This window comes from Crocuta crocuta, unplaced genomic scaffold, assembly GCF_008692635.1.
Source record: "Crocuta crocuta isolate KB4526 unplaced genomic scaffold, BGI_CrCroc_1.0 scaffold367, whole genome shotgun sequence".
In the NCBI taxonomy this organism is placed as follows: Eukaryota; Metazoa; Chordata; class Mammalia; order Carnivora; family Hyaenidae; genus Crocuta; species Crocuta crocuta.
The window spans coordinates 3,870,009-3,884,441 of NW_027527936.1; the positions used below are offsets into that span (position 1 = coordinate 3,870,009).

General features: G+C 58.6%; 3 protein-coding genes and 1 long non-coding RNA gene across 12 annotated transcripts in view; 2 read left to right on the forward strand and 2 right to left on the reverse strand.

Moving 5' to 3' along the window:
* Positions 1-4,224, forward strand: part of B4GALT2 (beta-1,4-galactosyltransferase 2) — an 8,529-nt gene extending 4,305 nt beyond the window's left edge. The window contains exons 4-7 of the mRNA XM_077752054.1: positions 82-272; positions 443-565; positions 678-782; positions 3,347-4,224. Coding sequence (XP_077608180.1) covers positions 82-272; positions 443-565; positions 678-782; positions 3,347-3,497 — 570 coding nt within the window. The 3' untranslated portion in view covers positions 3,498-4,224. The remainder of the gene's footprint in view (positions 1-81; positions 273-442; positions 566-677; positions 783-3,346) is intronic.
* Positions 2,030-4,610, reverse strand: LOC144221546 (uncharacterized). 2 transcript variants are annotated; one of them, XR_013332103.1, is made up of 3 exons: positions 4,554-4,610; positions 2,773-2,991; positions 2,030-2,394 (listed from the first exon to the last, which is right to left on the reverse strand). It is a non-coding gene; the product is annotated as an uncharacterized LOC144221546 (long non-coding RNA). The 2 variants fall into 2 exon arrangements; XR_013332102.1 differs by lacking the exon at positions 4,554-4,610 and adding an exon at positions 3,550-3,633.
* Positions 4,611-4,677: 67 nt separating this feature from the next.
* CCDC24 (coiled-coil domain containing 24) lies at positions 4,678-8,347 on the forward strand. 3 transcript variants are annotated; one of them, XM_077752064.1, is made up of 9 exons: positions 4,678-4,791; positions 4,931-5,103; positions 5,318-5,493; positions 5,631-5,747; positions 6,242-6,316; positions 6,863-6,917; positions 7,393-7,462; positions 7,572-7,650; positions 8,182-8,347. In XM_077752064.1, the coding sequence occupies exons 2-9, from the start codon at positions 4,978-4,980 to the stop codon at positions 8,282-8,284; spliced, it is 801 nt and encodes a 266-aa protein (XP_077608190.1). In that variant the 5' UTR covers positions 4,678-4,791; positions 4,931-4,977; the 3' UTR covers positions 8,285-8,347. The 3 variants fall into 3 exon arrangements, with proteins under 3 accessions (XP_077608190.1, XP_077608188.1, XP_077608189.1); XM_077752062.1 differs by having other exon boundaries at positions 7,734-8,273; XM_077752063.1 differs by lacking the exon at positions 6,242-6,316 and having other exon boundaries at positions 7,734-8,273.
* SLC6A9 (solute carrier family 6 member 9) overlaps positions 8,269-14,433 on the reverse strand; it is a 31,574-nt gene continuing 25,409 nt past the window's right edge. For 4 of the 6 annotated variants that reach the window (XM_077752059.1, XM_077752057.1, XM_077752055.1 and 1 more), the window contains 8 exons: positions 14,223-14,357; positions 14,030-14,133; positions 13,204-13,441; positions 12,980-13,114; positions 12,772-12,871; positions 12,592-12,692; positions 9,673-9,843; positions 8,580-9,558 (listed from right to left, as the gene is read on the reverse strand). In XM_077752059.1, coding sequence (XP_077608185.1) covers positions 9,364-9,558; positions 9,673-9,843; positions 12,592-12,692; positions 12,772-12,871; positions 12,980-13,114; positions 13,204-13,441; positions 14,030-14,133; positions 14,223-14,357 — 1,179 coding nt within the window. In that variant the 3' untranslated portion in view covers positions 8,580-9,363. Of the gene's footprint in view, positions 8,549-8,579; positions 9,559-9,672; positions 9,844-11,879; positions 11,909-12,591; positions 12,693-12,771; positions 12,872-12,979; positions 13,115-13,203; positions 13,442-14,029; positions 14,134-14,222; positions 14,358-14,433 lie in introns of those variants that run through there. The other 2 variants (XM_077752061.1, XM_077752060.1) reach the window with 2 other exon arrangements.

Here is a 14,433-nt window from a genome sequence, read left to right on the forward strand (position 1 = left end):
GACTGCTCTGGACAGTGGTAACATGGCAGGTGCCTGCCAGTCACAGGCCCAGAACTGACCTGTCCCCTGCACCAACCCCAGCATGGCGAGGACACCTTCAATCGGGCCAAGCTGCTCAACGTGGGCTTCCTAGAGGCGCTGAAGGAGGATGCCACCTATGACTGCTTCATCTTCAGTGACGTGGACCTGGTCCCCATGGATGACCGAAACCTGTACCGCTGTGGTGACCAGCCCCGCCACTTTGCCATTGCCATGGACAAGTTTGGTTTCCGGTGAGGGCTCCTTGCTCAGGTGGACCCAGACTCCCCGCCCAACTGTCTTCACCATACCCAGCGCCCCCCTGCTTCTGGCCCTTGTAGCACACTGTCCCCACCCCACCTCTGGCCCTCCCTCTGAAATCCCCCCCAGGCCTCTCACTGACACCTGCCCTTCCACGCCACAGGCTGCCTTATGCTGGGTACTTTGGAGGTGTGTCGGGCCTGAGTAAAGCCCAGTTTCTGAGAATCAATGGCTTCCCCAACGAGTACTGGGGCTGGGGTGGCGAGGATGACGACATCTTCAACCGGTGAGTAGGGGCGGGGCGGGGAGTAGACTGGGTACAGAAGGTGCAGCGCAGACTGGGCGAGGCTCCTTGCCCTTCCTGGTGCCTGCTCCAGCCCGTCTGTCCCCATCCCCAGGATCTCCCTGACTGGGATGAAGATCTCGCGCCCAGACATCCGCATAGGCCGCTACCGCATGATCAAGCACGACCGGGACAAGCATAACGAGCCCAACCCGCAGAGGTGACCCCAAGTGCCCCTAATCCCTTCCTCCCTAGAAGTGACTCCCCAGTGCCACTGATCCCCAGATATGACCCCAAGGCCCCTGACCCTTAATTCCTAGAGATGACTCCCACATCCCTGATCCCTGTTCCCGAGCTCCTAGCTCAGCCTCACCCCAGACTTCTGTCAACCTAATTCTGAGACATGACAGGAATGTAAAGGCAGGGTTCACATCATCACCAAGTATATGACATTCCCATTGATGCCCTCACAGACCTCCCTTGTGCCAGAGCAGATAGGGCAAGAGCAGGCACCGGGCACAGCTCCTGGACCTGGGGACCCAATAAAGGAGGCCTGAACGATGTGGGGCAGGGTGTGGAAAGAGAGTGCTGGCTTCACTGAGACAGGAGCGGGCCACTCCATCCCTGAGGATGCAGCAACATTTGGTGTCTGGCGCTGGCTCGGAGGAGCACCTGAGGGCATGTGCAGTGTAGACCAGTGCTTCCTGGCACGGCTTGAACCTTGGTGGGAGGGGGCCCCAGAGCCAGTCCCAGCTGGACATCCCACAGGAAGTTCATTCTAGGGAAGGAGACAGGTAGTTGCAGCACAAGGATCAGGGCATGTGCTGTCCTGGCAGAAAGAGGGAGTGATGGTGGGAGGCCTCCTGGAGGAGGTGATGGTAAACTCGAATTGGAAAGGTTATTCATTCAACAGCTATTTGTCACACGCCTGCCTTGGGCACACTGCTGTATTCACCAGGCTAGTGGAGGTGGTCAGTTTGTTGAAAAGGAATAGTATTTGCAGGAGTCTGGAATGTGAACATGCGTGGTATATGCTGAGAGTCTGAAAGCCTGGTATTACGATCTCTGAAGGCTGGGAGTGACAGTAGAGGGGTCAGTGCCGGGTGTTTGGGGTCTCATATCCCAAGCTGGGAGTTTCACTTTTGTCCCAGGGGCACTGGGGAGTCACAGAAGGGCTTTAAGCAGGGAAGGGGCAAGATGAGATTTGGGTTTGAAAGGATCACCCTTAGAGTCTGAAAAAGGTGAAGGGCTGGCAGAGCTTCTGGTGGACCAGGAAGGGAGCTGACTGGGCTTGAAGGGATGGGTGGGGCCCAGGGGTGGGACGGGTGTGCACCTGCCTCGCCCCTGCCATGCCCCCAGATGGAGCAGTAGGCTTGTTGTGCTCTGAACCCAGGATGTGGGGGTGGGGAGGTAGGTTGCAGCACTGGTGGAGGGTTGACATTTGGCGGGAACGTGAAGCACAGGGCATCCAGGGAGCTGATGGAAAAGCAGTTCAGGTAACAACTGTGGTGAGCAGGGGAGGGAGAAGAGGGGCTCCAGGGCATCTGAGGGAGAGGGCTTGGTGTTGGGATGGCTCCAGAGAGGGATCCAAGCCGAGCTCAGAAGAACCAGGAGGGTCCAAACAGTTGGGATGAAGGTGGGAGCAGAGCTCTAGAAGCGCATGCCAAGAGCCTAGGTCCTGTTTCAGGTCTAGGTGTCATCATCAGTTCGTGATGTCTGCCTTGGGTGAGGACGTGGCAAGACAGCAAGGCATTTCTGGCTTAAGGAACTCTGTGGATGGTGGTTCCGTCCACCTAGTTGCTTTTGCCTCAGATCCAGTTCTTTCACTCACCCTACACGTCCAAACCATCAGCCAAAAATAAATAAGCCATCGGCAAGTGGTGTGCATGTCATTCCCAAAGCATATCTGGGCCCATCCACCTTTCCCTCCACCGCCTCTGTCATCTTGCCTGGACTACGGCAGTGGCCTCTCACTAGCTTCCCTGTTTCCCCTTACCCTTCTGTAGTTCATGTCCTCTGCCCCCCACCCCACCACTGGGCTAAAAATCCCTGTTCTCTCACAGAATAAAAAAAAACAGCTTCCTCTGACTTAAAGAGCCCCGCCCCTACATGCTCTAGCCTCCAGGCTATTCTGAAGCCGTTGGCCCATTAAGCTGTAACCACTCTCTGTGCAAATTCTCATTTCCAGTTTAGGGTCAGCATATGCTTACCTCTGCCTGAATGCTCTTCCCCCTGCTGTCAGCTTCGTGTCACATGCTCACCCCTTCCAAGGCAGCCATTTTGGTCTTCCTCTCCTGTTCCCTTTAGCACCCCGATGTGTTCCTTGTCTGTTACGTGTCTCCCCTAGTGGAATAGACTTGCCACGAGAGGAAGGACCTTACTTTCCTGTTCATGGCTGTGTCTCTGGTACTTAGAGCAGAGCCTGGCACCTGGGGACAGATAGCACAGAGAAGGGCTTGGGGAGTGAAGATGATGCCCCAACACAAGACACATCACATTTGAGGTGCCTATGGGATATTCATGTCTGGGTCTAAGGCTTAGAAGAAAAGTCTGCGATGAGAGATTTGTGAAGGTGTCACAGTTCTGAATGCAAGGGGTTAAGATCTTTGTTTTGAAGGCAGATGCTAGAGCAAAAGGGCTCCAAGCAGTTGTCGGGCAGAGGGGGGTGGTGAGAGAATGGAGTCATCCCTGGAAGAAGCCAGGGTGGTTTGAGCCTTAGCCCCAGAGATCTCAGACTGGGTTTACTGGGTAGCCCTGATCTGGACCCACTTCCATCCTGTCTAGGTTTACCAAGATTCAAAACACGAAGCTGACCATGAAGCGGGATGGCATCGGGTCAGTGCGGTACCAGGTCTTGGAGGTGTCTCGGCAACCGCTCTTCACCAATATCACAGTGGACATTGGGCGGCCCCCATCATGGCCCCCTCGGGGCTGATACTAATGGACAAAGGCTCCCAGTGCCAAGGATTGCCTGCCAGAGGACTGACCTATATAGCCTGGCTGGTGGTTGCTCTGTGGGGGATCCCCCAGGACTGAGACTGTGGGCTCTGTTTTCGGAGGGTCTTCAATAGGCCCCCCTGCAGCTGCACCTGAAAGTTTCAGAACCTACGTTGGGGGACTTCCAACCTGGGCAAGCCCCTCAAGTGTGGCCCTCTCTGGGGTCAACCCTTCTTCCTGCCCCTTCCTCCCCAGCCCAGCCCTCCCTCACTGTCAGGGTCGGGCCAGCCCCTGCACTGCCTCACCGAGTGGCCTGGGCTAGGTCACTCCACCTCTCTGTGCCTCAGTTTCTCCCCCCTTGAGTCCCCTAGGGCCTGGAAGAGTGGGAGGTACGACTAGGGGGCAGTGTGGCTTCCAGGGGGATTTCTCAGATCTGGGGATCCCCCGTACTCCCAGGGGAGGGGAAACCTTTTTCATTCAACAATGTAGGGGCAAACTCTGGTGCGCCCCCTGCTGAGGAGCAGCCCCAGGAGGGGACCAGAGGGGGTGCTGTGTCGCTGCTTGGGATCTTGGGATTGGGCTTTGCATGCGGGGCAGGCGGGGCTTAGATCAGTCAGTCAGGGTCCCGCCTCCCTGTCTCAGAGAGAAGGCAGTAGCCCCAGGGCCGGCTCGTTGTACATTGCACAGAAACTTGTGTGGGTGCTTTAGTAAAAAACGTGAATGGAGCAGCCCCTGTGTCCGCTTGGGGTTGGGGATCTAGATCTCTGTGTGTGCTGTGGGAGGGCTCCTGGCCCAATCCGTCTGTCCAGCCGGAGCCGTCCTGGTCCCCCAAGCGCCTCCAAGCGCAGCCGCTCTCGAGACTTCCGCCGGCCCTAAGAGGAAAGGTTTACCCTGCCGCTGCCTCGGTGCTAGGAGAGGCAACGAAGTAATAATCCCCGGGGGATTCCTGTTTCTGGGTTCTTCCCACCTGCCCCGAAGCCGAATGCTGCCCAGAGATGAGCCCAGAGTGCTTGGCGTCAGAGCTCTGTGGACCGTCCGACTCCCAAACACCTACCTCCGCTGTGGGTCCGACTCCCCGCGAGCTGGCGCCGCCCTCCCCGCCGGGAATGGCTGGGGGCGGGGCCTGGGTAGCGGCGCGGTTTCCCGGGTGACGGCCGCGCGGAAGAGGCGGGGCTAGGGCCCTGGTCCCCACTACCCGGCTCCGGGGGGCGGTGACCGGGAGTCGCGGCCCCCGAGAGTCGGCCAGAAGCGGGACGGAAAGGACAGCGCCAGAGACCGATGCTCCCAACCCAGTAATTCCAGTCGCTGACTGGCGGCAGGACAAGGGTGGGGCTCGGGAGAGGCCGGCGAACGCTACGGGCTCGGGCGCTGGGCCCAGCCTTGGACTACCAGCCGGGTAGTAATGCCGCGCTCCGACCTGCTCTTCTGCAGGTCGGAGCCTGGGGCCGCTCGTCGCCAAGGGGCGGCGCGGACGGGCCATGCCTTGGGACTCCCCGTCGCTGTGGGAGCTGGTAGAGGAGCACGTTCCGCACCCGGAGCAGCCCGAAGTGAAGAGGATTCTGGGGGAGACGACGGTGGACCTGAGCCTGGAACTGCGGGCAGAGGTGGGGAGTGGGCAGATGGGCCACATTCTAGGCCTGTCCCACGACTCTGGTGATTTTCCCCACCTCTTCCAGATCCCTGGCCCTGCCCCGATTACTCCTGAGATCTTGCTTCATCTCACTGTCCGCCCAGCCCTCTGACTCCTCTCTGCCCCTCAGTCCCCCAGCCCCCTTCACTTCTCTCCCCAGTCTCAAGGTGTCCCAGCTCTCCTTGCAGGTGGGGATGCTACAGTCACTGCTCCGTGAGGCTCGATCCTCCCAAGCCTCTGGCTCCCGCCCCACCTCTGACCCCTCCTCCCTTCTGGCACCACCACCCCTCCTAAGAGACCTCGTGCGCCAGGAACTGAGGCAGCTGCTCCGAGGACTCCGCCGGAAAGCCATCTGCGAGGGCAGGTGGGAACCTCAGACCTAGAGCTAAGCCTCACAGCAAAACTAAGAGGGGCTAGCCCTGTGCCTCATAAGGGGCCAGGATCGCCTTCCTAGGGTTCCCTGGAAGGACACTCTGAGTTTCCTTCTGTGACCTTCTGCAGAGACCAGACCCAGGCTTGGATCCAGTATAGCCCCAGGGTCCTGCGCTTTGCCCTGGAGGAGCCTGGGTGTAATTTGCCAGAACAGGAGATATTCCAGATGAGAACTGGTGAATCCAGGTAAAGTGGTGGTAGGAGAGGAGGGATCTGTCCCTGCTTAGCAGAGGGCCCCAGCCAGATGGTGGGTTCCACATGGCTCCACGGGCAAGTTCCTGGCCTGGAGCTGGACCTACAACCACGTGTATGGACCAGTGAGGGCTGGGCTAGAGAGCACTGGGGACCAAATGAGATAAGGGAGAAAGGAGCACATTCACAAGTGGAAGCAGCCACTTATTTCTAGTTCTCACGCAACTCTATGGGGAGCAGTGGCCCCTTTTGCAGACAAGGAAACTAAAATTCAGAAGGGATAACCGACTTGCATTAAGGTCACACACACTGAAGGGTGGCAGAGCCCATTTGCAAACCCAGGCTCCAGAGCTCCTCCCCTTTTGTACTATGTTATGTTGCCTTTGTGAGAAAAGACACAGAATTGTCTAGGAGAAGGGGCATTCATGTCCTGAAGGCCTGGGGTGAGGCAACATGGGGAGGGTGATATTGGCCTCAAATGCCAGCAGCAGTCAGAGGGACCTCAGCATCATCAAGGACCAGCTGAACGTGTCCAGCATCGACCAGGTCGCCGGACACCTGCGGTGAGGCCCCTGAGTGTGCTTGGTGAGGGTGGAGACAGGGAGGATGGGCCTGGGACTGGTCTTGAAGTACTGGGACTGGCCTGTGAGAGAGGAGGAGGCCGCACACCTCGGGGGGAGACCAGAAGGGGAAGGCTGAGAGGTGGAAAGGGCAGGTCGCTGCAGGGCCTGTGCAGTCACTGCCAGGACATGCTTAACGATGGATGCCAGCAGGTGCTGAGCCCCGAGGATTTTTATCCTGAGGCAGGGAACCACGGAAGGGTTTTGGGCAGGGGAATGGCCACGATGCAGGGAAGAATGGAGGCAGGCCCAGGCCTGTGCAATAGAGAGGATGGTGGGCACCGTGAGGTAGGCAAGGGGCAGACACATCCTGCAGGGAGAGGCCGGTGGGGGGCTGGAAGGCTGGGCCATCAGCGGCCACAGAGAGCAGGTGGGCTGAGGAAGGAGGGCCTGGCGGAGGTGAAAGCTGGAGGTTAGGGCCGTGTGGAGGGCTTAGCTGAGACCGTCCTGTGGCGCTGGTCCTGGCTGCCATACTCCCATGTGTCCCAGGAGGCTCCTGGAGGAGGAGTGTCACACGTTGGAGAGGATGATCCCCATCCTACAGGTAAGCTGCAGCCCTGGGCTTCCTTGCCCAGAGCCCTTCTGTTGAGTGTAGACACATCTGCCTCTCACCTGGTATGTGGGACCCACGTACGTGTATGTCCGTGTGTGTATGTGCATGTAAAGGTGTCTGAGTCCTGTGTCCCTTTCTCGCACGTGCATGTTCCCTGTGTGTGTGTGTGTGTGTGTGTGTGTGTGAATCCAGAAGATTCTAGTTGAGCCCCTAAGTCCAAGGTCAGCACTTTTAGATTAACTGGCTGAATTTGCCCCTGGTCTTTGGCTCCTCCCCTTCCCTAAGTCTGAGTCCAAGCCAGCCACCACCTTACCAAGCTGGGCTTTTTGGGAGGGGGCGGGGGGTTGCTCCCCCCAGAAACTGCCTGGGCCGGTTTTGGGTTCCTGCCATGGGGATCTTGGCCTCTGTATCCTGCCCTGCCCCACCCCTGCCTAAGGCCGGGGCACTGAGCCAGCTCTCTCCACAGCGCTGCCTGGAAGAGGAGTATACAGGGGCATCCCGACCCTCTGAGGTGATCCTAGAGCCCACCCTGGCAGGTGAGGATTCCGAGTAGGCTCCAGTGCACCCAGCCTCCTGCTTCCTGCCCCACACTGTACACACCCCAGAAGTGCTGGATGCTGTGACTCAGATATACCTGTCTTCCAGAGCTACGGGAACAGAAGGCAGCCATGCAACGGGAGCTGCAGGGGGCTCTGAGGCCTTCCTGTGTCTCCTCCAGCCGCAGGTAAACCAGAGCAGGTGGATGGCTGGATAGGGTGGGCCCAGGGTCAGGCCACTGCTCACTCACAGCTACTCTTCGCTGTTCAGGCAGCAGCCCGCGGGATCCTCCAAGGGTCTCAGACCCTTGCCGTGCCTCCGTGGGGCTTCTGGAGTTTGGGCAGGGCCACTCCGGTGCTGCCTGCCTGCCCCTCCTCTGGAGCGCTGCCCCCGACCCCGAGGCCTGACTACCACCTGCCGCTGGGGACGGAAGCTCCAGTGCAGCCCCGGGAAAAGGCCAGCTTCACCTCCACTGTCCAGTACAGCACCCCAGGCCCCGACCTGAGTGACTGGTCACAAAGTAGGCTTCGGCTCGTGGTGGAACTCACCCCATCCACCTCTCAGCTGCCGTGCCCAGCCTGCTTCAGATCTAGTCTTGGTTGGATGAGCCCTTGCCAGGGCGCCAAGGCTGTCTGTCCGTCTGACCCTTGCCCCACCCCCTCCCAAGTCCCTAGTGTCTGGTTCTGACAATCATAGCCTTTGGCCTTTTGTCTTCCAGCCCTCCACAAACTCTTGGCAGGCAGGGGTCTCATCCCAGCCCTGACTCTTGTCCCCCTGGGGGACTCACACAAAGCACAGCAGCAGCTCAGAGACAGGAATAGAAATTTCATTAAAATCTATGGACTTTAAAATCCTAGTGGTGCACGGATGGGTAGGGGTGGGCAGTGCACCGTTATTGCTACAGAGGATTAGAGGCGGCTCTTCTGGGGCTGTCACTGCACAGAGGGGCACAGAGGACGGACAAACGGACACTGCAGGGCTTGGGGGAGGGAACTCTGGCTCCAGAGAGGGGATGGAGCACGCAGGCTGGGGCCATTTGGCACGTGAACAAGGGCAGCCCAGTTTGGGAAGCCTGGGCCTTTCGCCTGGTAGAGGGAGGGCAAGGGGGTTTCATGTAAGGTCCCCTTCCCCAGGGCTCTGGGTTCAAACCTGCTGAGCAGCACCCCACCCCTACCCCCTAGAAACTAGTGCTTTGGGGAGGCTGCTGGGTCATGGGCCTCTGCTGGCTGGGCCTGACAGCCAGGGCTGGAATGAGGTGTGGAGACCCCAGAGCAGCCAAGTGAGGTCCAGGCAGGCCTGGAAGACAGGGGGGGCCCAAGGCTGGGGGCATGGGGATGGCAACCACGATAATACAATTTTTACAAAAATGATTACACAGACAAACAGGGCTGGGTGGCATAGCCTGACAAGTAACACTGTACAGCCCCTTAGCCCCTCACCCTGCTCCCAGGTAGGAAGACCCAAATTTGCCTGGGCAGAGCTGGGGTCTGCTCTGACGGCAGGAACACTGGTCAGGAGGCTGGAGGCCTAAGGAGGGGGACAGGTAGGGGGCCAACCTAGAACCTCAGCTCAGGGCAGAGTGTGGGGGCATCAGAGGCCATGTAAAGCCCAGCAGATCTCTGGGGACCTGGCCTGAGACCCCTCCAAAGTGCTTTGGGCCCCCCTCCCCATCAATCCTCCCAATGCCCACACCCATCCCCAGCTGCCATCTTGGCATCCAAAGGACTTGTAAACACTGGGGACATGAGCACAAATGACCACGCTACCAGTGGTGGCCAAGGTGACAGCAGCCGCCCTGGCCAGGTCATGGCAGGGGCAGGTGGTGACACCGGTCCCCTGCCTCCCCAGTCTCTGTGGTGGGAGCATGGGCGGGGGTGGGGCACTCCCCGGGCAGCTGTGCTCATATCCGGGAGTCCTGCAGACGGCTCGAGCCGTTACTGCCCACCATGGGGATCTGGGCTTTGTCTGGGTGCAGCGGCTGGACCTCGAGGCCATCTTCAGGAGAGGGCGGTATGGTGGGGGCATAGCGCCCAGTCCGGTGCTCCAGGAGGGCGGGGCCCCAGTCTCTGCTTGGCTTCGTGGCATTTTTCAAACGCTACAGGAGAGGTAGACATGGGGGGTGGGCAGGGCACTTCAGAAAGAAGCCATTAAGCCCCATCCACCCACCCCCTCCCGGTGCAGCTAGCTGCTGACTGCCCCTCCCCCTCACCTGGAGGAGGGTGTCTCCCTCTGTGCGGCAGAGCTGGAACAGGGCATAGAGAGGGATGCAAATGACAGAGGACAGAGCCAGAAGGAAGCCGATGGCCACAGCCCAGGCTGGATACTGGTAGTGGTTGTAGGTGATGGGCTGGTACTGGATCACCGTGAAGATGAGAATGAACTGCAGAGAGGAGGGATGGGAGTGCACATGAGGCCTGCCCAGTACTTCCCACGCCCACCCTTCCCCAGGGCTCGGTCCTCCTCTCAGTACCCCTTCCTTTCCTCTCCAGTTGCCCAAACTAGAAAGAGACATTTTTGGGAAGGGCAGGGGCAATGTCAAGTTTTGGGTAGTAGAAGAAGTGGATGGAACCAGGGGTCCGGGCATGGTGGGCAGGTAAGCATCGTGGAAGAGGAGAGGTCCATCTTCACCATAATCCTGAACCAGCCAGGGAACAATCGATGTTCCCTTTCAAGTCAGTCAGTCCTGCTCAAAGACTCGCAACGCTCCCTATTGCCTACTGAAGTAAGACCAAATCCTTGGCCTTAGGGCTTTTACCAACTCACATCGAGACCTCAGCTCATCCTTCTGGCCACATTACCCTGGTCTCGATGTCTCAGCTGCACCCAGCGTTTTCCTCCCTCTTCATTTATTCTGGAGAATCCTCTACATTTTCTTTTTGTCAGACGCTGTGCAAATGTCACCTCCTTCAAGAAGCTCTCCAGATTTCTCATCCCTCTTTCTGAAAGGGCTCTCAATGGCGTTTTCCGTCTACTAAGGGTTCAATGTTTCCCATAGCCTGGGAGCTCCTGGGATTGCATCCGCTCTGGGTCTCTAGAGCCCAGCACAGTGCCTGGCACAGCCTTATTTGCTGATCTGAGCTGACTTGTGCAGAGAGGTGGGAGCAATGGGAAGCGTGAAGCCCTATGACCGAAGAGACAGTGACAGCCCGGGGAGGCCCCAAAGGCTAAAAATGGTGAATGTCAGGCTGGAGGCCAGGAGCCACTGTGGAAAGAAATGAGTGGGGTGGGAAGTGTAGCCTGGGGCCACAGCAGCAACAGCGAAAACCTAAGAAACCAGAAAGATGGGCAGGTGGCTCATGGACCACCCAGAGGGCCTGGGTATGTGTGCGCCACTCACCAGGAGGGCTCAGCATTGGCCTCCTGAGCCATCAGCTGCATCCCAGTGACCAAATTCAGGAGAGCAAGACCCACATCCATTGGGGGACCCTCCTGGGATGCTGCACATAGTAAAAGCTTATAACAAGTTTCCTGAATGGAGCTAGATCCTGATCCCTTAATTCAGGGGACGGAAAGATGGTTTGTCAAAAAGAGCTTTTCAGAAATATAAAGAAGTAAAGCCCCCCAGAGAAGACACAACAGCCCAGAAACATGAGTCCCCAGAGCCTGGAGTCCTCACCTTCAGGTAACTCCAGCCTGTCTTTCTGAGCACAGAGAGGGCACTGCCCACTTTGCCACAATCTTGCAGAGACACTGGACCCAGGCCGGGGCTGCCCCTCTGGAACCTTCTTGTGCCCATCTCCTTCCTGCCTCCTTCCCTGCCTTGGTCGGTACCCCAGGTCTCTGCCCAGGGTGGCAGCCTCCTCGGAGTTCTAGAGATGAGCTCCCCACAGGCTGGCCCTGGGCACGGCCTCAGCCACAACCCCCAGAGAGCACAGCAATTGGCAGCAGTGGCTGGCCTCCCTGGCTCCCCACCACTTATAGGAGGCTTCCGTTCCTCCTATTTCAAAGCTGGGCCAGTGGCCAGAGCTGGTGCCTGTGCCAGCCTCGGGGAAGATCCCACACCCCATGTGGTGGAGGCCTCAGCCCTCAGTGGCCTTCCCCACCCCCCCACCCCCCCCACCAGAAACATGAGCCAAAGTGGAAATCTGGTGCTGAGTTTCCTGTGGCACAGAGAAGCTGGGCTTGACAGGAGCATGACTGAATGCTGTCCTTGCCACTCGGCTGACCCTTCTGTCACTCCGAGATGGCCCTGCCTCTTTGTGGAGTGACCACTTCACTGTCAAACGCTTTGTGCCCCTTCCTCCCACCCCTGAGCATAAAGGGGCAAACTCGGATAGTGCTTAGTCCATGGGCCACTCCCCCTTCCTGCAGGTGCTCCCAGTGTACCACTGGCCCAGCACGCAGGCTCCAGATTGGACTACCTACTTTGAACGCAGGCTCTGTCATTTATTAGTGGTGTAAACTTCGGTCGATTACCTAACATCTCTGTGCCTCCATTTCCTCATCTGTAAAGTGGGAATAATAAGGAGACCCAAGAGTTGTATCACATAAGTTGATACATGAACACTGTGCAGAAAATGCCTGGTTGCTAGCCATGGGGGAAGTTCCCGCCACCAATTCATCTCCCTGATGGGAGTTTCCCAGGTGTTGAATGCTGGGGGAGATATTCTCTCTTCCAAGCCTGGAAGGCTTAAGAGGTTGCCCCTGATCCCAAACTGACATCTGATTTGCACCACCCGCTTCTGGAACACGCATGCATTCACACCGTGTACTCCAAGCACCTCGGCTAAGAGGGACTGGAGACAGGAGCTCAGCAAGGCTGATGGAGCTGACACCAATAGCACTAATTGTTCCTGAGGACCCTCTGGGGATACCAGGCAGGAACGCCAAGGAGGCAGGGAGGGCCAGCTCTCAGATGCTGCCAGCTGGCTTCCCCCTTCCAAGGCTGGGCCTGGTCTTCAGTCAAATACAGGGCTCTCTGCTCCCTTTCTCACCCCAGGCCAGTGCCTGGGTGCTTCTGGGTCTCCGCCTTGACTCTCAGACTCCCAGTGGCCAAGGTTGTGGGTGCAGAGACCCCATGGGGAGCTCTGGCCAGATGGATGGGCTCCTGTTCTCCCTCTGCTGGTTCCCAAGAGAAGGACACTCGTCAGGGGGCAGCAGGGAGGGAGGGGCCAGCCCAGGAACTTACAAAGATGATGGCCGGAGAGACAAAGCGCCAGCAGATCTGGAAGAAGAAGGGTGGCGGGAATCCCAGCATCATCTGGATGTCCTGGAAATAGTTCCGGTGCCCTGGAGAGAGCGGTGTCAGCAGGGCTGGGGAGTGGGGGAGACTGGGCCCAGAAGAGGCCACAGGAGCTCAGGCACTTACCATAGATATACATGATGGACACGCACATGATGCAGGAGATGACAACCAAGGAGAAGCTGGCCGCGTAGTTGTCCATTAACAGCAGCCAGTAGATGCCTGCCTACGGGCCAGTGGGCAGCTGAGTCGGGGGTGCCTGAGGCTGGGCTCCCTCACCCACTCTGCCCCCCTACCCTGGCAACCCCAGCCCAGCTTTTCCCTGAGGTCTTACCTGGCTGGTGAGGGGGATCCCCAGCAGGAAGCCAGCCACAGCCACACCCAAGGTCACATAGGTCTTCTTCTGCAGGATCCACTCATTTCCCACCTCGTCTACAATGGCTGTGACCAGCGTCTCTAGGAGGCAGAACTGCAGGATGTGGCCGTCAGAGCAGGGGCCTGGCCTCTGGCCCTGCCCCCTCCCTCCCCAAGCCACGGGCCATGTCCCACTCCTCATACCTGAGTGCCCAGCCCCAGCAAGATGAGCATGAAGAAGAAGAGCAGGGACCAGAGTGGGGAGATGGGCAGCAGTGTGAGGGCCTCGGGGTAAGCCACGAAGGCCAGGCCAGGGCCGTGGTCGGCCACACGGGACACGTCCACACCCAGGTGATTGGCCATGAAGCCCAGGATGGAGAAGATGACGAAGCCGGCATAGACGCTGGTGGCACAGTTAGTGATGCTGATGATGATGCTATCCCTGATGGGGAGGAAAATAGGGTTCAGGGTTTGCAACTTGCTTCCCTTTGCCCAGTTAGGGCAGAGAGAACTGAGGTGGAAAGTTCTAGGAACAGAGATCCCCTCAACCTCTTTTCTGGTCTGCTCTGGGCCTTTACTTTTTAAAGTTTACTTACTTATTTTTGAAAGAGAGAGAGAGAACGGGGGGAGGGGCAGAGAGACAGAGAGACAGAGGATCTGAAGCGGGCCCTGAGCTGATAGCAGTGAGCCCGATGTGGGATTCGAACTTATGAACTGTGAGATCATGACCTGAGCTGAAGTCAGACACTTAACTGCCTGAGCCACCCAGATGCCCCTGCTCTGAGCCTTTTTAAGTGGGCTGAGGCTCTTGAGTCTTCACAGACCCCTGGGGCATCACTGTCCCCACCCTCTGTGCACTCCAGTGACTGGATCAGACTCAGCGCTCCCAGGACCTCAAGGCCATGAGTGGAATGGAGGGCCCGCCCTAGCAGGGGGTCTGGGAGGCTGCACTGGAGCTGGGGGTCCGGGGAAGCCTGGGGGAAGGCTGTGGGGTAGAGGGGCAGCCCCGGGCTGGCCGGGAGAGTCTCACCGGTAGCAGTTGTTGTGGAACTTGTTGTAGGAAGCCATGGTGATGAGGCCTCCCCACGCGCAACCAAGAGAATAGAATATCTGGGAGGCAGCGTCTCCCCATACCTGCGGGCCGACGGGCAGAGCAGCTGCGGTCAGAGGCAGGCGCCTCTCTGCCCCTCCCTGCCCCTTCCAGGTCCCGCTCCGCAGCTCACCTTGGCCTCCAGGATCTTGTCCCACTGTGGGGTCAGGTAGTACATGATGCCCGTGTAGGCTCCTTCCAGGGTCACGCCGCGGACAAACAGGATGGTCAGCACCACGTAGGGAAAGGTGGCTGTGAAGTACACCACCTGCGCACAAGACGGGCTCCGCTGGACCCCTCCGAGCTCTCCCTGCCCTGGCCGTCCCCTCCCCAGCCCGCCCCCC

Excerpts from the sequence above, each read along its gene's own strand:
- CCDC24 (XM_077752062.1), top strand. The coding sequence starts at position 4,978 with ATGCCTTGGGACTCCCCGTCGCTGTGGGAGCTGGTAGAGGAGCACGTT. Across the intron at positions 5,104-5,317 it reads GCCTGGAACTGCGGGCAGAG|GTGGGGATGCTACAGTCACT; the intron begins GTGGGGAGTGGG and ends CTCTCCTTGCAG. Across the intron at positions 5,494-5,630 it reads AAAGCCATCTGCGAGGGCAG|AGACCAGACCCAGGCTTGGA; the intron begins GTGGGAACCTCA and ends GACCTTCTGCAG.